The 24,411-nt window shown below is 43.3% G+C and overlaps 1 protein-coding gene across 1 annotated transcript in view; it reads left to right on the plus strand.

Moving 5' to 3' along the window:
• Positions 1 to 23,296, plus strand: part of SMOC1 (SPARC related modular calcium binding 1) — a 110,341-nt gene extending 87,045 nt beyond the window's left edge. Inside the window, exons 8-13 of the mRNA XM_030451798.1 lie at positions 5,043 to 5,235; positions 6,042 to 6,124; positions 9,585 to 9,690; positions 19,149 to 19,396; positions 22,854 to 22,904; positions 23,190 to 23,296. Coding sequence (XP_030307658.1) covers positions 5,043 to 5,235; positions 6,042 to 6,124; positions 9,585 to 9,690; positions 19,149 to 19,396; positions 22,854 to 22,904; positions 23,190 to 23,296 — 788 coding nt within the window. The remainder of the gene's footprint in view (positions 1 to 5,042; positions 5,236 to 6,041; positions 6,125 to 9,584; positions 9,691 to 19,148; positions 19,397 to 22,853; positions 22,905 to 23,189) is intronic.
• The last annotated feature ends 1,115 nt before the right edge of the window (positions 23,297 to 24,411 follow it).

Consider the following 24,411-nt stretch of genomic DNA (forward strand, 5'->3'; position numbering starts at 1 on the left):
ACTGGATTTTAAGCAAACAACCCATCCAGCTTTAGAGACTGATCACTCCATTTGCATTCAGTTCTGTAATGGGGACCCCATACCTTATTCCTCTTCTAGAGATTTACCATTCCTTAGACTCTCAGTGCTGCAGGCAGTGTGCTTCTTGGCTACAGATGCCAGGGTAGGAGAGGCAGAAGTCTGTGTTCTTGCACACCTACACATATCCTCTTCACAAGTTGTGTTGTGGCTGTGGCAAGAAGAAAGAAGGAAGGGAAGTGTTGCTTGCACATAGCAAATGGCAAGCTGCTAATTCCTGCAGACGGTGAGATGCTGAGGCCCCAGGGAGATGACTTCTAGCAAATAGTTTTTCAGCCTTCTCATTATTACAACAAAAAGGCCCTTTAAGTGAGTGGTCTACTCTGGCTGCCATAGCAGCTGCTGGGGGGAGGCTGCCTGATCCCCAGGGCAGTGCATTGGATGCATCTAGCCCTGCAAGCTGAGCATGAGTCCTGGTGAGCACAAGCCTTTGGTTGGATGTTGCTCTTTTCAGCTCTTTCCCTCTCTTTCAGCTTTGTAAGGTAAACAAACACCCCATCTTTTTAATAACCATCTAGTTTATTAGACAGTCAGGTGAGTCCCTTACCTCATCCGTCATTTTTATTTATTGTACTAGATGTATGTTTCAAGGTGTGTACTTAAGGGACCAGGAATGGGAGACCTTTTTATGATTCTGACTTACGTGTTTCTCAGAAGATCATTACGAGGGGAAAATGATTGCATAAATAATGTACTACTGCCGATGCCCAAGCCCTGTTTTCCTGCAATAGCTCATGGCTTCATAGACACTGCTTTTAAAACTGTTGTAAGGAGTGTTAAAAGCAGTAAAGAACAAACAGCATTTTAGAGCTGAGCACTTAGGGTAAAATGGGTATTTGCCAGTGATTTTCTCCGTTGTGTCAGCATGCATCCCCTATCATTTTTGATGTAACTAAATCTGTTGGGGTCTAGATGTGCAGTCTTTAGAATGCTTTGCTCCCCAGCAACAGCAAGCTGGCAAACGTTACTCAGCTTCTTTGCTGATGGTTGTCATAAGTCAAAGCAGAGAAGACAGAAAACAGGGGAATGTGACTGTCTTAAAAACAAAGGGGAGTGTAATATTACTGTCAGTGCTAGAAAAGCTGTCGGTGTCCCACTGACTTGCTGTCTTAAATCTTGTTCTTTCTCTAGATGTTTAATTATAGGAAAGAAGGAAACCATTTTTTTCTTTAGCTTGCTGTGCCTGCAACCCCCATTAACTCACAGGGAATAGTGTTTTAAGTACCCTGCACATATATAAATATATGCTTCTCTCTAAGATGACAGCTTAATTTCATAGCTGGTATTAAACCTTCTAGCTTGGCCCTAGGCTTTCACTATCCTCCATAAACCTGGCCTTGGCAACAACTGCAAAGTTTCCAGTAAGCAGTCTGACTGGAACAGACTGACTTCAGTGTACTGGAGCTGGGACAACATTCATTTGATGGTCCCTTTATTACCCATGAGACCATCTTTCAGGGTGACACTGCATGCTGAGCATGCCAAGTCCCATACTAAGGAAGCTGAAGGTATGGATCTCCCAGCTGATTTTGCTAGCTGTTGAAATGCACCCCAACTGTTAGTACTCATGTTTATTTTTTAAGGGAATTAAGTGCTGTTAGAGTGGTAGTCTGGAGGAAAGAGCCTCTCTGGGGGCTAGTGTTAGTTAATACTGTCTTCTCTATAGCAGGCATGTGTCACTGAAGGAACTTTCCACAAGGCTGTTGTCAGAGCTTCCACTAAGTGTCAATGTGTTTGCTGTTCTAATCCCCCCTTGCTCAGGGAAAGTATGGTGGATCTTGAAAGATCAGAGAAAGAGTAGGGTCAGCTGTGACTCTTCAGCATGTAAAAGAGATAAAGTAGGAATCTGTAAAATAGCGAGAGGCAGGAAGCGATGCTGCAAATGATTTGCTGTTTCATCCTCCAGAAGAAGTAGGGTCAGCAAACAATCCTAGTCAGAGCTAGGTTCAAATCAAACCAGAGGATGTGTTCTACATGTAACATGTAGTCAAGCCACAGAACCAGCTGCAGGATGTCCTAGTTAATAAAAGTTTGAGGGGAGACATGGCAAACTGTTGGAAGGAAAAAACCATTCCTACTCACTAAATAAAAGCTCCGTGGCTGTCTCTGCAGGTTTCTGACATACTGCTTGCTGAGACATGAAAGACATGGGGGAAAGAAGTGTATGCTCATCTTGTTTCTCTGTTTTCTTTTGCTTTTAGCAACTACTGGGGGAGAAACAGGCAAGCTGGAGTTTTGGTTTGCCCCAGTATGTCTGTTTTATGTTCTTCAGGATGTTGTGGAATAGATGAGACTTCCATTGTGGCTACTTCTGTATGTATGCTAGAAATGAGAAAAATCTTATTTCCCTGCTTTTCAGTTTGTGCTGCTGTACTTGCTGATGGTGGCTGCTGGTAATGGCATATTTTGTGTGATTCCATCTATTTGACATCAACTGAACAAAAACCTGTAAGGTTTTTTTCACTCAGCCTTTCAGCACCCTTCACACATGAGTAACTACCAATTAGTGCTGTGTTCTGATAGTAAATGCTGTGACTATTCAGTTCTCACAAATTTCTCTTAATGTGTGTAGAGACTTTTCTGCCATTTTTTATGGCACAGTACAAACATTGTGTGTATGTACATTTGTTCTGTGTATCTTGCATACCTAACTGCTGCAAATACATGTAAAATCAGATACTAACTGATTAAAAGACATTTGTTCTTTCCTTCTTCCTGCAGTTGAGGTGGCACATTTTTTGTTCTGACGCAGAAAAAAATCCCAGAAACGCAACAAAACCCCACTAATTTCTTCAGAGTAATTTTTAGTGCTATTTTTGCAAGACTCAAAGGATGTGGGTGATCTTGCTCTGACTTTTTGTGCTCAGGAAGCTTTGGGGATTTAGACAGAGGAATTCCTGGAATGTAGTTCTCTTCAGCATATTTTTTTTTCCTTTGGCTTATTATATAAAACAATGACAGCCAATTATACCCCTGATTTTGCTTCCCCATGCTGCATGAATGATCTTCCTCACCTGAGGACCAAGGTGTGAACTGCTGTCAGCACACCGCAGGTGAGCAGGGGCCTCTCATGATGTAAGTGACTTGTTAAGCAGCCCTTAGGCCTCTCAATGACTTCTCTGTCTACATACAGCTTGGGAACAGTCACACAGCCTTTTTTCAGATGTGAAATCTGTCAGCAAAGTGAAGTCAGATTAAATATCAGCTGAGGTTTGAGCTCCCTTTTGGTTTCTGTTGACTTTATTCCCCTCCTCTTCTTTCCTGGTCAAGTTTCCCTCCGCTTGAGTTAGACTTGTTGACACAAGTTTTTATTCTGTGTTTCAGTTGTGTGGATTTGTGTGTGGTGAAGTTCTGGTGCCCTTCTCATTCCCAGCCTCAATAGTGATCTGAGATGCTGAGGAGGGAGAGACCATTCTGTTTCTCTCAGACTCCTTAGATTCTGCAGTTTAATTGGAAACCAGTGAAAGTGCTTCTGGTACCCAAATCATGCTGGAATTTTTTGTATTGTACCCGCTGTTACCCAGCTGAGGAATTCTCGTTGTGAACCACTTTTGTTCCCCAAATAAAAACCAAAAATTAGTCACTGAACCAGAATTTATCACCAAAATCTAAGATGTAACTGATGGCATATAAGCAGGCAAAATACATGGAAACAGTGAGTGCTCAGTTGTGTGCTGAGCCTGTCCTGGGGGCAGGATGCTGAGGTCATCCCAAGTCAGCTGGCTGAGTTGTGCAGACATCTGCAGGTTTGGGATGAACCTGTGGTGTCATTGTCTGCCAGTGTTGAAGCATTTTAAGTATTAAAAGCTTAAAGGGATTCTTGGCTGTGGCAAGGAATTTCGTAAGTGACTTATTTATAAAAAGAAAAGAAAAAGCTGCAATAGAAAAGAAAGCTGGGGAAGGAGAGAAAGCTGTTCCTGCTTCTGGTTTTTGTCACTCTCCTAAGGATAAAAGTTAGGAATTATATTGTTTTTTTACTTGAGACTTAGAATTTAAAGCCTGTGATCAGCTGCCTTGACTGCTTTCTGTCTTACACGTGTGCTTTTTTTTCTCCACTATACCTTCAGTGATTTCCAAAGTTGAAGTAATTTTCCTAATTCTCAAAGGGCCAGAGTGTTTGAAGACCTGCAAGAACTTCTGGCTGTTGAGCCGAACAGGTCCTGGTGTCCTGTGAATCCCTTCCTGTTTAATGGCTGGTCCATACAAGAGGCAGCATCCTGGCACCTCTCCATGCATCTCTCACTCCTCTGCAGGCAGTGGTCAAAGAGGCAGCATTAGGGTCAAAAGTGCCAGGTGGCAGCAGAAGCCACTCAGGCTTCTTTGTTCTTGGGTGCATGCCATCTGAGTACTTTATTTTTCATATGAGGATGTATTTAGAAATAACTTTTCCTTAAAGGGGCAGGGTTGAATGCCCTCTGTTTTGCAGGTGAGGATAATAGTGGAGTGTCCTGGAAAGGTGATGGACAGTTAGAGTAGAATGGGATAAACCATTCTGTTCCCTGCTGAGGTTTGTGCAGGTGCTCCATGTGCTGGATAAAATGGAGATAAAACATAACCTTCTGCTCCTCTTGGGATCATGTTGGAGGGCTGCTATGGAGAGGGAAGAGTGCATTGCAGTCTGGAGAAGAAACAGAGAGTAGGGCATGGCAGGGCTTTTGCCTCCTTCATTTAATTTGAAAATACAATCCCAATTTGGGATCTCAGTATGCAAAAACATGATCTAGGAAATGCTTACACCATGGCCACTGTAATAGTGAATTATTGTTATCTGATAGCTCTGTTCCAAACCGCAGGTGAACGGGAACAGTTTTTCCTGCTGTTCCTAGATTGCTGGCACTTGGCAGTCAATGTCTATAATCTTGTTGGGTCATAGCTAACTACAGGAGGAAGTGCTCCACCAGATGTGAAGTTCATCTTGATTTTGACTCTTCTCCATCCCCTCCAACCTCCCTTCTCTCTTCCAGAGAAAATTCACTCCTGCGACCAGGAAAGGCAGAGTGCCCTGGAGGAGGCCAGGCAGAACCCCCGTGAGGGTATCGTCATCCCTGAATGTGCTCCTGGAGGGCTCTACAAACCAGTGCAATGCCACCAGTCAACTGGGTACTGCTGGTGTGTTCTGGTGGACACAGGACGCCCCCTGCCTGGTACTTCCACTCGGTAAGAGCTGTAGGCCTGCCTGGAGAAGATGATGTATAAAAAAATACTGTATCAGATAAGTCCCTACTTCTAGAGCAGATAGTTCTGTACTATTTTTCTTAAATTCAGCACTGCTGCATGTGGTGTCCTCTGCTCAATGTTACTGTGCTGCTCCTTCTCTATAGGAGTTGGTGCAAAGTGACTACTGCCCTTTTCTCTTTGCACAGGAGTACAGATCAGAGGTGTAAGCAGCAGAAAGACAATTGGCTTTGTTGCATTGTTCTTTGCTTTATACTTCTGTGCTGCAGCCACTTGGATCCTAACCTGTACAGAGTTATAAGGCTGCTTGGTTGTGCATTGATGGATTTTAAGCCAGTAGTAGATTTTTTTCTTCAAGTTATTTTGTCTCTTAAAGTGACCTGAGGAATCTTTTCTCACTTGGGCCTTGGGAACAAATTGTGGGTCTAGCAAGTTATAAAAAAAGGTCAGTAGGAGTTGGGACTTAAACTCTGCCAGATGTAGTGATTCTGCAGAGTGCAGACATCTTTGGAAAAAAATCTCAGCTCATGCCCACAAGAGTGAGAAGACAGTCCTGTGCTGTTTGTGCTTTTGGGTTGGTAAGTGGGTTCTGGTCCTGCTCTGGGTATGCTCTTCCATCTCTCTCCTTCTGCTGTTGCTGGCTGTCCATAAGCAAAGGTTGAAAAAATGTCTTCTGCAGTTTCGTTGGTTTCCCCTGTAATAAGCAGATGAGAGACAACCCCTAGCAACTATCTGATGACACTAAAGCTGTATGACATAGTTTAGCAACTTCTGTTCTCCTTTTTCAGCTATGAGACCCCAGTGTGTGAAAGCGATGCCAGATTGAAGAGCACAGAGATTGATGATCCATTCAAGGACAGAGAACTTCCAGGTCAGAGAAGAATAAGATCCTGCCTCTGCCTTCTTCCCTTGTTTCACCTTGAACTCTTGAAAGGCCAAGAATATTGTTAAGAAGATGGGGGCTTTCTCTCACCATTCATGTTTTACCTTGGGTTTTATTCTGTGTTTTTTTGGATCACTTCCAGTTTCATCAGTGAACTGAAAAAGGCTGTTGGCTGGGCCAGTGTGTTGCCTTTTTGCTTTTTGAGAACATGTCTGGGATCAGAATTTTCAGGAAAGAAACCTGGATGACTGTAGAACCCCTGGGGAAAGAACAGGCTCCACATTGAAAGTTCTTCTTCAAAGCCTGGCCAAGACCAGATCCTCTCTATTCAGCTGAGCTTTTCAGCAGCTTGGACCCCCTGAGCAACAAAAGAGGACACAGCTGGCAATTGTCTGTGGATCAGTTGTCAGGCAGGACAGCCTTCTTAGTGACCTAAGATCCCTTAACTAATGCTGGCTCCTCACTTAGTGGGACTTTATCTCTCATTTTTCTAGAAAAAACTTTCTCATTGCTGCTTGTTTTGTAGTCTGCTTTTCCCTCTTAACAGAGTGGCAAATCATAATTTACTGTTTGCCTACCTTATTTGTGCTGTATGTGCTGGGTATAGGTGTGTCTGCAGCTCTTAAAAATGCTGTCTTACCTGCCTGCACTCTGGTTTTTTCTTTGTGCCACTTTCCTGAGGAGCAAGGTGAGGGGCCCTCACTGACAGGTCAGCCACTGCTTTCCAGGGTGTGGGCTGACTGATGGAAAACAGAAGCTACAGTGGGGCCCTCTTCACCATGGGGGAGTGGTGGAGACCAGGAACTCCACATAAAGAGCTGGTAACTCTGGATCCACTTCATTTTCTTCTGGCCTTTTCTAGGGATAGTATAAAGTGAGTTATCCATGGGCAGGTTAGCAGAGGAAATGATATTTGTTCCAGATTTGTCTTCTGTGTCTCCCAGTTCCAATCCTTACAGCTCCTGACCTCAGGCCCTATAGCTTTCTGCTTACCAACTCTGCCCTCAGCAGGCCTCCCTCCTATGCAGTTCCTCCTTTTCACAAATCATGTAGAAATTTCCTATCTGCCTCTCTCATATTCAAATGAAACTGGCTAATTGGTTCAAGTAGAACCTTGGGAGGTAGGGAGAGGGAAACCGGTTAAATGATTGCATCAAGGCTCATTTCCTTAGGAAATCATACTAAAACAGAATACATTTCCTTTCCATCCCCTTGTACTCTTGCTTTACTGCCTCTACCTGCCCTCCCTCCTGCCATTCCACAGCTCCTTTGTGAAAATCCTTCAGATTTGGGCTTTTTTTTTTGAGACTCCCTTTCTGGTCTCTCATGAAGACAAAATACTTTTGTCCCTTCTCCCTCCCCTTCTGCACTGCAGATGGACAAGGGCATAGGAACTGCTTGATGCAGAAGAGGGTACGTGATGCTCTGTACACCAGTGATCTGGTCCTGGCATCAGACTCCTGCAGAGTTCTCTCCTCAGCTCAATCCACTTTTCTGTGCCTTTCAGCTCTGTGCTTGGCCACAAAGGCTGGTGTGATGACTTCTGTCACTGAAAATATCCTTACCTATGGGGAGACTAGGAGATGGAGGATCTGAGCTTGGTTTGTCTGCTTGAGAGGTGCTGTGCTACATAGTCTCTTAAAGCAGACTTGAGGGGCTTTTTATTAGCTGCTCTTGTATGCAAAAGTTCACTGGTTAACCAGAACTGCAGGTGGTGAGAGGGTGTTTCTTTTCACTTTTTTCACTCTTTATTTCTTAGCAGAACTGGATTTTAAGCAAACAACCCATCCAGCTTTAGAGACTGATCACTCCATTTGCATTCAGTTCTGTAATGGGGACCCCATACCTGATTCCTCTTCTAGAGATTTACCATTCCTTAGACTCTCAGTGCTGCAGGCAGTGTGCTTCTTGGCTACAGATGCCAGGGTAGGAGAGGCAGAAGTCTGTGTTCTTGCACACCTACACGTATCCTCTTCACAAGTTGTGTTGTGGCTGTGGCAAGAAGAAAGAAGGAAGGGAAGTGTTGCTTGCACATAGCAAATGGCAAGCTGCTAATTCCTGCAGTCGGTGAGATGCTGAGGCCCCAGGGAGATGACTTCTAGCAAATAGTTTTTCAGCCTTCTCATTATTACAACAAAAAGGCCCTTTAAGTGAGTGGTCTACTCTGGCTGCCATAGCAGCTTACCCATTACAATGCTGACATTTTCTGGACCATGTGCCAAATGAGTGCTGAGGGGTGTGCGTGTGTGTAATGCACATAATAAGGAGACAGGCAAGGGACTGTTGGTTAAGCTGCTGCAAAGAATAGAGCCTGGAATACTGTAAAGGAGGGTGTTTTGTCTGATCAGCTGTCAAGGGGTTGTAGTAAGATTCTGGTGCTTTGTTTGGGGTACACATGCTTCTCTGCTTGTCCGAGAAATGTACTGTATAGCATTGACAGTGCTATATGCTGCTGGGGAAGGCTGTCCTCTGATGTCTGCTGCCTTAATTAGCTAAATAAATGGTAGTGCGTGGTGGTTTGGGCAAATAGGAGGTGATGGATTTTGGACAAGAGCTTTGGAGGTGGTGTGTTAAAGTTAAGTATGCTCTTGGTAGGCTAGACCAATTGTTACAGTATTAGTCTGGTAGCAAATGGCCCATGATTTTGCTCCTTTAAGAAGCAAGAAAAACTGCATAGATTGTCTAATAAAGGTAAAGGAGATGGAGAATTTAGTCTCAATTGTGTCATAACAGACTGGCCCTGTTAAGGACAGGAGACTGTGAGTCTGTGGTTATGATGGTGGGGAACTAGATGGCCTCAGCACTAAGTAATGGAAATGGTTACCAAGTTTGCCTTCAGCCTGCTTTGTCCTGCTCAAGCCAGCAGTGACCAGGGGTGATTACCGTGTGTTGACTTAGACTGACGTATTTCCCAGGCAGTGTGATCATGGAAAGAACTGAATTATTGTGGTAGCTGCTGGCAGGCAATGGTCTCTGTGCCTGAAGAGAGGAGAATGCGAGCAGCAGTCCTCGCTTTTGTCCGTGCTTTGGGAAGCTTCAAGCTGCCAGTTAGCACCTTGGAACAGCCATGTTTGCAGAGAAAGATGACCCTGGAGGTAGAGTTATTTTGTAAGCTTCTCTGCAAGTGTCATCATGGGAACTCCTGGCTGCCAGGCGCTTCCAGCACATCCCTGTCATTATTCTGGTAGTAAAGTGGGGGGGAGGCCATGAGGCAAACCATGCAGTCTTCCTGTCAGATATTGTTGGTTAACTTGTGTGTGTCTGGACAAAAGCTGCAGGACAAATTGCCACGCAGAGAAACCCACTGAGGGATTCTTCTGCCTTCTTGTCCATAATGACTCTAATGATGTCTGCCATGTTACCAACAAAGGAGCTGATCCTTGCTGAACCAATGTAGGAGACCAATCCTGTGTGTTCTTGCATTAAACTTTCTCTTTTCTTTCTGCAGGCTGCCCAGAAGGGAAGAAAGTTGAATTTATTACCAGCTTACTTGATGCTCTGACTACGGACATGGTACAAGCTATTAACTCAGCAGCACCTACTGGGGGTGGGAGGTGAGTCCAGAAAGCACTCAGGCTGAGTGCCACCAAGGTGTCTGCAGAGCTCTGGGCACTCCTCAGGTGGGGATGGGAGGGAAAGGTGTTGCTGTGCACTGATTGGAGTTCCTCTGGGTTGCTGGGAGAGGAGAAGAGGCTGTGCATCTTCAGACATGTTCATCCTAGCCCTGCCTACCTCCTGCCCCTCCTCCCTGGCAGCTGCTCCACCATAAAGGTTAGTATAGCCCATTTGAAGTGTGAAATGAGAGCTCAGTGGGAGGAAGTGGCTTGTTCTTTTGTTCCTTGATGCATGAAAAGACCTAATAAAATGCAAACGGATTGAAGGAGACCGTGTGGCCTCGTGGCTACCACAGGGAGTGAAGAATGTGGATCAAATTCTTGGCAGTACCAGTGCTGTGGTTTTGCTGTGGGGGTAGAGCCAGCCTGCTGAGGAGGAGAGGAGCTGTTTTTCATGACCATTCCCTCTGACCAGCTGCCTGTCCATGACTCTTGGAAGGAGCGGCAGGCCAGGACTGTTGTAAGAGCTGGGCAGATGCCTTCCTTTCTGGGGAGCTGGAGAAAAGCTGAGGTCTTGTCTCCCCCTTCTGCTCAATAACAGCAAATCCCCTTCCCACAGCAGCTGCAGCATGGAGCAGGACTGGTCCTTGAGAACAGGCTGTGGTGTATTTAAAAGAAGAGATGGGCAAGGCACCTGTGGCTCTGGATTCTCCCAAGTCAGTGCTAGGAATGCCAGGGTGACTGATGTGCTTGTGTTCATGGGGACGAGGGGAACACCTTCTGTGCAGGTGTTCATCCTGTGGAGAGTAATGTTGATCCTCTGCTTTTCTCTTCAACCTGTAGAAGGAAGCAGTGCCATCTTTAACTACTCAAGACCAGAATTTCCTGGGTGGCACCTCTATGCCTCTTGGCTTCAGTTTTTCCGAACCTGGTTGTGAACCCTTATGAATCAGGCCTGAGTGTCTGCATGCTGAATATTCTGTAATTCATTGAATTAGTATATGCCTAGCATGTCTGTGTTCATATAAAACAGGATGAAAATTGCCCTAAGGATGGAAAATATGTCATTCTTTCCGAGCCATAAGCATTCCAGCGTCAATTCTGTCTAAGTTGCATGGTAGGGGGGCAGGGTAGGGGTGGCAGGAAGTCTTGGAGAGTATTTGATATTTACTTGGCATCTTTGGCACTGGGACTAAAACCCAGCCAATGTAATCATCACTTTAAAAATAGAGCTTAACACAAACCAATATTGTAGTGACCAGAGATGTATGTCCCCACTGCACTTCTATGAACCAGCAGGATTTCTTCTTAATGTTCCCCAATGTTTGTGCATTTCTGTGCTTTCAATAGAGACCTCTCTGGTAGAATTTTTCACTGCCCAGCTCTTCACATACTCATCGTGTTGATTTATTTTCAGTTCCAGTGTTGGCAGCCCAGTTCTAAGGAGAGAAAGAAATCTTTTAGCAGGATTTTCCCTGGCGAGGTTGAAAGAGTGCTGCCACCCAAACACTCTGCCTGCCCATAGCCATGATTAAATTCACAAAACTGCTCTGGCATGAACTTCTGTGTGCATCACCTAGGCTAAGACAATTCCCTAAAGAACATGTTTTAAAATTTCCACCCCACCATGTCATGATGGGAAAAAAAAACAGGAAAAAAATGTTTCAAGGAATTCTTGTAAGTTACATAAAAAATTAACCAGTACAGCTTTCATTTCATACCAATTTGCAGCACTGGGAAGCTGTCTCTGTGCAGCGAGTCCTGCTTTCCAAGTTTTCCAAAGGGAAGAATATCCTGAGTCTGCTTTTCGGGAATACTGGGAATTGTCTGGGTGACATAACTTATGGTACTAGAAATGAAAGCTCTTTTCTAAGATGAAGGGATATTTTACCTACAGGGTTTATAATAGGGCTAATTAAGGCTGGAAGGCTTTAGAAACTAAGATGATACTGGACTCATGACTCTCATGATTTATTCTGTATATCCCTGTCCCAGGTAGGCTGAGAAGCTTGTGTTACAAAGGAAAGCTAGAGATCTGGCTAGCTGATTTTTCTTAACATCAGTCATGTCATTTTGTTTATTGGTGAGGCAAGGCTCACTTTCTGCAGGCTTCTCTCCATCTTTGCTGTGATGATGGCAGGACAGGTTCTGTATTTAAACACACTGCCTCCTTCTGTAGCCTCCCTCTTTCTGTTCCTTTAAATTGTTCAGCATTTCATCCTCCTGGGCCTTTTTTTAAAGTTTGAAGTGTCCAGTGATCTAAGGCAAACTTCTAAGGTATCACCAGCAAAGCAACAGCAAGCCCAATCCCCGTGTCAGTTGTGTGTGTGTGTGTGTGTATATATATATATACACACACACACATATATATATTTTCTGTGTGTATATATATATATATACACACACACACATATATATGTATTTTCTGTGTGTATATATATATATACACACACACACACACATATATATATGTATTTTCTGCATGTGTATATATATACATACACATAAATGCATGTCCTATGTATTTTAATCAGAGAACCAGCAAGTACAAGTTTCAGGAAAGGGAGGAAGTGTTCCTGTTTGTCTGTGGCAGCAGAGAGGTATTACTGGAATACAACTTGCATCTTTAGTATATCAGCATTAAAATATTGGACCAAATACAGAGAAGAGCCTTTCCAGTATGTCTAGTGCTAAAAAGCCTAACAGTGAGAATCTTAAGGAAGCTCAGCCTTCCTTAGGGCATTGAAATGCAGAAAAAAAATGTTGCAAAGTGTTTTTGTATGTCCGCAAGGACAAAAGCTCTGCAGGCTCCTGAGTCTAGCAGGGAAGAATTAGCTGAATATAAACAAACTTGTGATCAAATTTTCTTTAAAGCAAGGGAAATTCTATGGCAGAATGAAGTCATGAGGGAGGTGACAGATTCCCTCTCTCTATGGCTTTCATCTTAGGCCTGATGCCTTTCAGAAAGATGCTTTAGTCAAACCGTGTTATGATCTTAAGTGTAATTTGATTCACATTCAGTGAGTATCATATACAGGAAATCAGATTAGATGATCTTCAGTCTGAATCTGGATATGTGGAGGGAAAACTTCCTGTATTTGCTGAGTGTCTTCATCTTAAACCTATACATACTGCAAAGTATGCAATTACTGCATAATGCAAAGTATGCATACTGCAAAGCTTTGCAATTAATGTCTGTATTAGCATCTGAGGGAGAGGAGGAGCATTGGGGAACAGAGATCTGTATTTAAAGTGCTATTCAGAGCTGTGCTAAACTGCACACTTTATATTTGGCTCACACAAAAACAATCTAGTAGCAGCAAAGTGAGGCTGTACAATGACGTGGATTGCTGCAGGCTGTGTAAGTAAAACCTGATAAGATTTTGGTGATTTTTTGGGGGTTTTTTTTTTGGATTTTTTTTGTTTGTTTGTTTGGTTTTTTTATTGGGCATGCTTAAAGCAACCTTGTAATCCCTTATAGGTCTTGTCTTGTTTAAGCAAGTTCAAAGCTATTGACGTTAATTGAGTTACTCTTGCTTTACAGTCATGTAAATGAGATGAGAGCTTCCCTTCCTTGTGGCCCTGGTTTATATTAGAGCAAAATAGCCATGTAGACTTCATTTAGACTTTTGAAACAGAAAATCTCTGGTAAAATTCAATTTTAATTTTAAGTTTATGTAATAACTCCAAGGCACATCTTGTTACTGTATGTTTTCAAAGTAATTAAGAGAGCACTTGTAGGGAATTGGTTTATTTGCCAGCGTTTGGTATCCTTTTTGAAAAGATGAGCAGTTAAAATTCATCACATAATAAATCCTATATAATAGGAGCAGCACTTTTTAAAATTTAGACTTCACTTTAGTACATTTTACTCTTATTTTCTAATTTGGGGACACTGTATTACGCAGAGCTAAACTAAAATAGACTAATGGAGATACTGGTCTGGGTTTGCTTGATCTTAGAAACATTCCTGGGTCCCTGCCAATTCAGAAATGAATTTTAGTTGGCAAAATATGTGCACTATGACTTGCTACATTATTGGCAAAAATATTAATACCCTATGGAATTTTGGGTTAAAAGAGCAGCTTACAACAGCCACCCTTATCATGTAACACAGCAGCTGTGTCCATTTTAAGTTGCCAATTATTCTCCAACTAATAGCCCTAAAAAGTACTTCAGAAAATTGCCCCTGAGGTTCTCTTTCATACTCTGGTTGAGCAGTTTGTAGCAGGCAAGCACAGCTCAGCACATCTCTAGGGTGTTCTGAAGCCAAGCCATGTTTTAATAAAGATTGACACTTTCAAACAGTGCAGGGAAGTTAATGCCCAACTCCTTTTGCATTTCAATTGAAGTTGGATACCAGCTTCTCTTTGTGCTGCTATGGAAATTCTATCCTAATTAAAGATATGGTGGGGGTCATGTAAGAGGAGGATCTTTGAACAGTCAATGAGGAGTGAAGGGAGGTGATTTTTAAACCTTCTAAATGGTTTATCCACAATCTTCAGAAAAGTTGTGTTCAGAATAGTGTTTCATACACAAATTAGCTGGAGGAGAGGAAGAACTGGGGACTGTAATAGGAAGATAATTTCAGTTTTAACTGTAAAGGAATTAGGCATTCCCTGTAATGAGTTTGGACTGTATAGTACTCTTTTGTTTAGTCTGAGCACCGATTAGGTTTTGGTGGCTTCTTGATTCTTTGGCTCCAGGAAAGGGAGAATAATAAAACAAATACACAGTCCTTTTGCAATTCCATTAGAGTAATCCTCTTTGATTCAAGCCATGTTCTGCAACTGAAGCTTTTAACTTGAGAACAGACAACCACAAAGAACGACAAAAGGAGAGTGAGAAGTGGAAAGAGCAGGAAGAATCCTGACTGTGACCTCAGCTTGTTAAGCTGTTACTGCTTTCCACCTCTCTCCCAGGCACCTTGGTGGACATCCTGAACGCTGTCCTGGGCACTGGCTGGCAGGGTCAGTCCTCCAATTTCTTTAGCTTGCTCATGTCCATCTTTTGTTGGCAGCACCAAGCAAGGTATACATCATGCCAAAGTATTGTCAAGTCATAGAAACCTGAAACTATAACTCCTCTACATAACCTGTCTACAAGCATAGCTGGAGGAAAGGAGTGCACACTTCTATATAAGTACTGTCTGACATTTGCTGCTCTTGTATACTTTACCCTATATACCTCCCATTCTTCCCTGCTTCTTCCCACTGAGTTAAATCCTTTCTTATAAGGGGTCTCAAGGGCTGGAAAGCCTTACAGACTTCCTTCAAAGCACATATTCAAGCCATACGTTTGATGTTTTGGCATATTCTTCTCTCTTTGCTCCAGAATTCAGTGCAGTTGCAAAAGTAGATGTCTGTGTTTCTTCATAGTCTCTGCTTTCTGCCTGTGCCCCAGTTACATTAAATAAGATGGTGTGGAAGTGTCTCTCAGGTGGAAAATAGTGTTGTTAAAAGTAACAGTACCTTAACCCACATCTCTCCAAGCAGAAGACATCTCAGAAATAAGTATTATTCTTCTATGAAAGTACTGATGTCACAGTATACAGGATGAGGATCAAAAGCTGCCTTAGAATCTATGATTGGTGCCAGCAAATGAGTTAAAAAGCTGAGAGAGCAGGTTCCTTGTCCTAGGCTGTTAGTGGCAGACCTTGCTTCTCTTCATTCTTTGGTTATGGGTGGGTTTATGCTGCATAATGGAGCTAACTTACTGGCTTATATACATTACAATCCAGTAATAGCAGTTTTCATTTGGATTATCAGCTCACACAGAGCTCTTTACTTCCCCAGCACTTGTTCTTTAGGGCTGGGTGTTTTGCAATAGATGGCTAAAGAGGAAGAATTAGGAAGAAAAGTAAGTACAGCTGTAATGTAGTCAATAAGAGAGGACTGAGAAGGGTGTCTGTAGTGTAACGAGGCAACCAGGTGCCACTAATTGCCAGGGAGTGAGCATGAGCTTGTGTCAAGCCCACCTGTGCCTGATTAGGGTGGGACCCACTGCACATGAGCAGGACCAGGGGGCCAATAAAAGGTGAGGCCTGAGACACAGGTGGGGCTCAGTCCTGAGCTAACCAGCAGAGAGGTCAGTCGCTCTCAGAGCAACAGCACTGATCCAGGCTGGTCAACCCTGTGGCTACAGGCTCGGAGCACTGTTCCTGAGTCTCTGCTGGAACTCCTGGTTGGACCTTGAAGCGCCGTACCCTAAAAGAGGTTTGTCTTGCTTTATGTCTGTCTTTACTATTTACAAGGCTGCTACAGGACTGGAGGGAGAGACTGAAATTCGGGGGATTTTTGTGTGACTGCTGTTAGAGCAAGACACGCTGTTTTGCTGGGAGCTGAGAATGTACAGGGTAGCTTTGGTCTCTTGCTTTTTCAGATTCTTCTGTGATCTGAGTGAGTAGAGAGGCAGCCCAGCAAATGAAGTTTGCCTCTGAGGGCTGGTTTATTTCTCTTGCAAGAGCAATGGAGAGGTAATAGAGGGAAATTCCCCTGAAATATTCCTGCAAAGTTTGTGCTTGCAGGACAGAGCCCCCAGATTAACTTCAGCTGATGCAGCAGGTGTGCTGGTTGTCATAGCACATCATCAAAGCTAGATGGCTTTGCAGTGCTGTCAAGTTGCAGCAATTCATGTTTCCTGGATAGTGCATGTGTCTTGCATGGGCAGCTGTGAAAGTCAAGATAGTCAGATACAATGATGTAACATCAGCCTTGTTTAGTGTATCATTTAATTTCATGAGTGAGGGAGATATGACTGCACTGAGATGATGTGGATCCTTCCTGAGCTGGGGTTCTGGATGATCATCAGAAAAGGTAGGCAACAAAGTCAGGAACTGCAGTCCTGCTAAACCAGCCAACTGGAAGTGGTAGAAACTCAGAAGTGGCCTTATCTTTCCTCCTTCTACAATCACAGCAGTTAAGCTGTTTCCCTTTAGCTCCATCAGCATGCTGCAGTTTTCAGCATGAGCTCTCCCCATATTTGTAATGGCAAAGAATGAAGTATCATCACCCCATGAGTCAATGTATTTGTATTAGCCTGTGGCTTCCCCTGATTTTATTCATGGAGATGCTGAAGAGAGCTCTATTGCCTCTCTTGGGAATTCATAAGACCTCATTCTTGATGTACCTCTGAAAAAGAGGCACTTTTTAGTCCTGAGTCTCTCCAGCAGGTAGAGAGAGGCTTTGTGTTTCTGTCTGTTGTCTTTCTGCTGCTGGTTATAAGATACTCTGCTATTTTCTCCATTTTTGCCTCCAGCTGTGGGCCTTCAGGAAAAAAAGTGCAGGCTAAGGCATATAGATGAGAGGAATCTCACATGCAAAGGCTCAGGTTTTATTCTTCTGTCTCAGCAAAACCAGAATATTGTCTCTTGCAATACAGAACTTGGCTGTCACTATTGGAAACGTGATGGTCTTCAAATGATGGACAGCTCATTACCAAAATGGAGAGAGAGATTGTATGAGAGAGATTGCAGAATGGCTGTGTTTGTAAATGTCATAGAAACAAGCCATGGAATGTGGTTTTATTCTCTTCTGATATCATAGAATCCTAGGGGTTAGAAGGGACCTTGAAAGATCATCTAGTCTTTGCATACAGTTTCAAGGGTCTGAAAAAGACAGGCACTCTCCTACCTTCTTGGGGAGTTTTTTGCAATTTCTTCTTCTCCAGAGATGACTCCAGGGGCTTGCCTTGTATGTTAGCTCCCAAAATTGTGCCAGGCTTATTCCCAACCTCTTCCTCCTCCCCCACAGAGTTTATGCCACCATGCATTAAACAGATGCTGTGGCTGAAAGTCAGGCTGCTGCTTAATGAATAATTCAATGATGGAGAGAGTTTCAAGTAAAAATTAGGCAAAATTTTTTGCTCCTCCCCACTGTGTATTTACTAGTTGAGAGGATCCAGATGTCTCTGGATAGGACCCAGTTTTCTAAATTGTGTCCTCATTTGTAAAATCTATGAGAGAAGGTTAATGGGGATCTCAGTTCTCCACCCAAGCTCCAGTGCTTGCTTTCTGGATGTTGCAGACTCCACTAGTGATTTAAATTACTACAGCAGTAGGGTGGGATTTTTGTTTTTCAGGCTCAGTAGCTGGGTTTCAGAGGCAAAACTGGTCATACGAGAAGGTCAAATGAATTTTCTCCTGTCTAGTTCCCAACAAAGAAAATTTCAGTGACCATTTAAATAGGTATCCTACCAGTTTCTGAAACAAGGTCAGTGACAGTCTTAAAGTGCATTTTACAAGGTACCCGAGTTCATATTTCCCCATCAGAGAATGCTCCAACCTTGCACCAGAATCTGACTGCCTGCAGCATGCAACTGTCCCTTTTTGCTGGGGAAGGGATTTAGACAGCAGCTGGAGAAGTCTGCTGAAATAAGTCAGAGCAATCAGTGCCAGTTTAGCCTGTCTGACTATCCACTTATTTCTATGCACTAAAATGCTTTAGTCTTGGGAGGAAAACTGTTTGAGTCTCAGCCTCATTTCAACATAATTCTGGCTTTTATTTCTGGCTTGTTAATAGCATGGAGAAAAAATGGACTAGCTTAGTGCAAATTTCAAAGAATTCTTTAGAAAGTGTCTTCCCTGGTTCTTGGTATCATCAAGGTAGTTATTCCTTTCCCACTGATGCTGCAGAGTACCAGACACTGCTTAAATGGTATGGTGTAACAGTGCCTCTTCAGTGATGGCTTGATGTTGGGTAGCAGCATTCTCTATTTGTATCAGCTTTTTCTTTTCCTCCTGTTCTCCTCATCCTCTCTGAGATTGTTGTCCTCAGAAATAAAACATGAGCCAAGTAACATCAAACTTGCAATGTCATAGTGAGTAAGAAATGAAGCAAGCTGAAGTTGTCAGTTCCATAGTATTGCTTTTAATGGATTTGTGGTGCTGTTTTGCTGTGGAATTCTTGTGTGTAAATCAACCATGTGAAAAGCATTAAATATGCTGAAAATACAGCACAGGAGTTTAGATCACATAAATAGATACAGGAAGAATGTTTCATCTTGCCAAGGACATTTTCGAATAATGAATGTGTCTTGCATTACATTATTTGTTCCCTTTCTGAAGTCTAGATATTGCTGACACAGAAACTACTCTCCTGCTGGTAAATGGGAGCCCAACAGTCAAAAGAACCATGGAGTTCCTCTCTTGCTCTCTAAAGGGAATCCTTTCTGGGATTAGGCAGGGCTTCAATAACTGGTGCAAGGAGAACCAGAGCTACTGTGGCTGTCAGTCTCCAGGAATCTCTTGGCACCACTTGTTAGTGCTCAAGAACATTTTTTGTAAAAGTTAATCTCAAAAAGCCCAGCTAAAAGGTGGAGATGGTAAGACATAAATATTTTGCCTGCTTTAAGTATGGCATAATGTGTGTCTGACCCAGCAAGCACCTCTGTCTCCTCAGCATGTGCTTGACAGCATTGGTGAGAGCACCCACTTGCTGGGGGCCTGTGCTTTGTTCCAGGTTCTCTGAGCCAGATCCTAGCCACACACTGGAGGAGCGAGTGGTACACTGGTACTTCAGCCAGCTGGATAACAACAGCAGCAATGACATCAACAAGAGGGAGCTGAAGCCTTTCAAGCGTTATGTAAAGAAGAAAGCCAAGCCCAAGAAATGTGCCCGACGTTTCACTGACTACTGTGACCTCAACAAGGACAAGTCCATCTCACTTCAGGAGCTGAAAGGGTGCTTGGGAGTCAGCAAGGAAGGAGGTGGGTGCCTTTTCTCTTCCCCATTGCATGAGAGTAAGAGACTGACATGGAGTTACAGCAAACTCGGGGATCTGTTTTCTTCCAGGTGATTCAAAAGTGCCACAGATTGTGTTAAGAAAATGAAAGGAATTAATACATGCAAATATAGTTCATTATTTGTGTTACGGCTCTGTCTTATATCCCTTATCACAGGCCTTTGTGTTAAGTACTATACAGAAAAAGAGCAAAAAGATGAGCTTTGCACAGAACCTTACTTGTACTGTAGAAGTCATTGGAAACTAGTTCACATCAAGTCCTCTCTGAGTAATACACTGCTAACAATATTTTCTTGTCTAAGCTGTGTAGGTTGGATGATGTATGAACCAGTGCAGACCCAGTCCTTCTCTGGAGACCTTGTTGACTAACAGAAATAATATTTTTCTTTGTTACTAAATACAGAATGTGGGAAAGTGGATGATGCAGAGAAAACTGCTCAGAAAGAAAGCAGAGGGCTGTACTGTTGCCCTTTTTCACAGTTAAATTGCACTTTAAGGTTGGGGGAGAAATGGGTTGTATGAATATTTTTCCTTTCTCTTAAGTACCTAAGTAACCAACCCACCCTCCTTCCTTTTCTTCCTCTTTCATCTTTGCTTTGTCTTGTGTTAGGATCTGGACCAAACTGATATTCATGGAAATGTTATGAATTGAGACTGTTCAACCCACATCCAATAACTGAGTGTGGGCAGACTTGCTTGGCAGAAGGCAGCAAACAGGGAGATTTCAGGGGACTACTTTCCTGTACAGGTGTTTTATGGCTGTATAGACAGCTCTTGTTGTAACCACCATGCTAGTTGGGAATGGTGGTAGCATTCATTCTCCAGGCTTAAACTTTTCTTATTTCTGTCCTCAGGTTTAGCTCAAGTGGGAAGGGTTGGTGCATTTGGGTGTTGGGAATTTGCCTTTTCTAGGTGCTTTGCTGACATCTTAGTTATATGCCTGTTACGTTAATTGTCAGCTGAGATGCATTCATCTTGCCTAGCATAGGGAAAGTTGTTTTGTTTTGTTTTTCTGAGTAATTGGTACCTTGCTGAAGAATGACATGCAAAAATAGCAACCTTGTTTCTTAATTTTATTACCTTCCCAATAAGACAAATATGCCAAATGAGTTTTATTACTATTTGGCCTGGAATAAGACTCTCTGGAGTCTGCTGCCTTGGCTAACCAAGTGTTCAAAATTTAGTTTATGGAAAGGAAAAAAATATGAGAGAGAGAAGAAAATGTGAATCTTTGAGCCTGTATGAAGGAGAAAGAAAGCAGTGATACATTTTTGTGAGTGTCTGATTGCCCAGCTGTTTGCTGAAAACAGCCATGATCTCATGGATTCCTCTGCAGTATGAGGACAGGGTGCAAAAAAGGGGCTGTTTTTATCATAGAGTTCCACGGACCTCCTAAAGGTGTGACAGACCTTGAGCATCAAAGATAAATGGACAAACTATGTGGAAGGAGGACTGAAGGGAGCTAAAGGATGGTGAGGACTAAAAGAGGGGAGAGTGCAGGGAGCAGGTACTAACACGTAAGGAAGAGCTGGAAGAGACTACTTTAGAGGTGCAGTAACTAAGGTTGGGATGGCTCTTTTTCAAGAAGTCATGAATTTGTGAGGTGGTAGATGGCATGTTTGCTCTGCTTCCTGTCCACAAGAACTTCTAAATTAAGAAATAATGGGTAGCTTACCACTTCTCCAACTTGCCTTTATCCTGATCAGGGGTCCATGCAGTCAGTCAGCTAGTCCCTGTATTTGCCATCTCTTGCTTTCTCTGTACAACGGCCTCCAAACATTTGGGGGTGAGGTCACTGTGGGTCCATGCCAAGATCTAGTTGGGAGCTTTTTTGATGACATACTTTCAGTTATAAATTGCCATTTAGATGAAACCAAAACAGTGCTAGGAAATCTGCTTGGTGGTGGCCACTTTGCACAGCTCCTGCCCCTCTGATTAAACGAGACCTGTTTCAGAAACAACTCAAGGTGGCAAAATTCCATTCCTGGGTCTCAAATGGAGCAGCCACAATGAGCTGGCCTTCGAAGGCTTGCAGAAGGATGCAAATAGTTTCTTAAATTGGGGCAGAACAGTGAGTGCTTGGAGGATGCCAGAAAGAGTCTTTGCCATCATTTGATCTAGGATTGTCTGTTTGAGGAATTGTGGAAGGAAAGCAGGCTGATTTACAGCCTGTTAAAAGTTAGCATTCATCGGTGCAGTCTGCACAGCCTGAGATGAGGGGAGAACCATCTGTGATCAAAGGACAAATTTAGCTCTGTACATTAGTCAAAAGGCAGGGTTCTTGAGAGAAGATAGACACACACTATAAAGCTTTGCTGGAAAGTTACTTGACCCAAGATTAATTGGAGGCCCAATGATCTTGGAGAGGAAGACTGCAGATCTGAGCAAGGCTTATACTAGTTGTGCTGGCTGCAAAATGCTGGAGTTGAGTTTTACCACTACGTTCTTCCAAATTCAGAAGACAAAGTCAGCATTCTGTGCATGCCCAAAGAGGAGCTAAGGGATTAAGCACTGAAATGTCCCTCCATCAGCTGACGGGAAGTTTCCTTCTGCCAGTTTAGATCCTGTGGTGGCTTTGCCATCCAAAAGCTTTTCAGGTGGTAGGTGTTGAGCACACTTGACAGGGCTTCTAGGGGTGGAACCTAGGCAGCATCTGTGCCAACAGCCAGCTACCAAGAGTGCAGTCCAGAAACAGGATCAAAATGTCTTAATTAAAAAGGAGAGGTGGGGAGGGTGTGTATGTAGTTGAACAGCATGTCACTTCCTGCTGGAGCTGAGCAAATACTGCAGAGAGAAGGAAAACCCTGTAACCCCTGAACTGCATGTACCCACTGCCTGTTTGTTGTTGAATGAGAGAGCCTGTGTCGTGAGCTCCATCTGGTGTAGGGTCCGTGTGCCTGTAACTAACGACACAGTCACAACCCTGATATCTGTCCCTGCCCTTCTGCAAGGTATGAGTTCAGGTCTCTGATTTTAGGCTTGGATTGTTTGGTCCAAGTTTAAGATGTAGTAAATGTGGGCTGTCTGTGGCTGTACCTACACTTTTCTGGCTGCTCCCTGCCTCCATGATGTTAATTTGCTTGCTTTTAGCAAAAACTGTTTTGAGAAACTTCAGGGTACCATTTGCATCCTTCCTTCTTTCCTTATTCTTTCTCCTTCCACTGTTTAGTCTAAGCTGAACGGTTGTTTGTTGCCCTCTGTATTTCATGGTATTTCATGACTACACCACCAAGTATTCAACTTTTCTCATCTCCAGCATCTTAGCCTGACTCTTGCATGTGAATCTTTGAGGAGTGCTGATAGGACCTGCTGTGGGCATTCTCAGAGGAGTTCTTTTGAACCTGCCCTCCAGCAACAGTGAGGAGGCTTCTTTATCGTGCCGTGGCATTTATTGCCTTTAACATGGTTCTTGGATTTTACAGGTAGCCTGAGCAGTTTTCCCAGTGGAAAAAGACAAGGCCTAAACCCTTTCAGTGAGTATCTTGTAAAAATGATTCCTTTTTTTTCTGTGATAACCATGTGTCCCAAAATTCATTCTCCCCTGATCCTGTGATCACCAATACTGATATAGAAACATCTGTAAATATCAAGTTAGTTGTTCATAAGAAATGTGAATATGCAAAGTGCAGTTCTGTTGTGCCATCTCAAAGTCCAGCACTGTGTCTTCAGCTGGGGCAGATGGTACTTTGCTAAGGAATTAGAACAGGATACAGCACTATTGGGTGAACACTCTCCTACCCTATTCTCCCTGCCTCTAGCAAGGAATGTTTTTGGTGATTTGTTGTGTTTACATTACATTACTCCATGGACAAGTTCCCATGAAGACTCTTCTCTGCCCTCCATATTTTATGGCAGTGAATTATGACACCATTTCATGAGGCATGAACAAAACCTTATATTTGTGTTGCTTTTTGACTTGCTGCCTCATGGTTTCACTAGGTGCTTCTCATTTTGGACTGCAAGAAACAGTGAGCAGTTCTATCTGTCTTTCTCCTGCCACTTGTTATTCTATAGGCCTCCAACATATGTCTGGTTAGACTCCTTTATATGTTAAAAAGACCTGAGCTATGTATTTGTGTAATGACAGAAGTATCCTATGTCTTCCTATCCTCCTTACATTATCTGATCCTGATGAGATGGGCTGGACAGAGAACTGAAGATCAGCTAAGCCTTGTACATTGTAGTGATGCTTCCTCGTGTGTCCTCACTTCTAAGCATGTATTTGATTTATGTCATCTGCTAAAAGCTAAGCAGAGGCATTCACAAACTTGTGTACTTTGGCTTTAGCTGCTTTCATAGTCACTCAGAGTGCTTTAGGGTAGGGCAGGTCATCCTTGTTTAGCACTCAGATGCTGCATTGCATGTGTAGATACTGAAGTCAGTCTGCTGGTTTTATGAGTTGGTCACTGAGCACCGTGAGGTCTGACTCCAGAGCTCTGCAGACAATTTCAAGTACCACTGTCTGGAGTAATTTTGCAGGTTAAAATCTTCACCTCCCATGGTAGGGCATGTTGATTAGTACTGATCCCAGTGAGGCATGTCTGGTAACCTTTCTCCTTTCTGAAAACCAAATTCATACTTCTGTCTTCTCTTCACCATCTTTGCATCTGTAGTTAATTCACAGAGCTCTTGCTCTGATCTGTAAGAGCTTTGATTCTTTAATAACCTTTGATAAGGGGCTTAACAAAAGCTTTCTGAAGAAACAAGCATGGGGAAGGTGAGCATCTACCTGAAACACAAGCAGCAGCTGTGCACCATCCAGTGATAGCTCAACAGGGTCCTGAGACCCTCTCCATCTCCAAGTACTCTGGATCTCCACTGCAGATTCAACATCTTGGCAGGCTTCAGAACTGCTGGTGCAGGCAGGTCGCTAGGAACCTTGAGCAGGGAGATGACTGCATTGTGCTTTTGCAGAGCTAGAGTGCAGTGGCTTTCCCTCAGCCTGGAGGGCTGCTTATCTGCTAGGGGAGGCAGCTGGCT

The sequence above is a fragment of the Calypte anna genome, chromosome 5A (genome assembly GCF_003957555.1).
Source record: "Calypte anna isolate BGI_N300 chromosome 5A, bCalAnn1_v1.p, whole genome shotgun sequence".
Classification (NCBI taxonomy): Eukaryota; Metazoa; Chordata; class Aves; order Apodiformes; family Trochilidae; genus Calypte; species Calypte anna.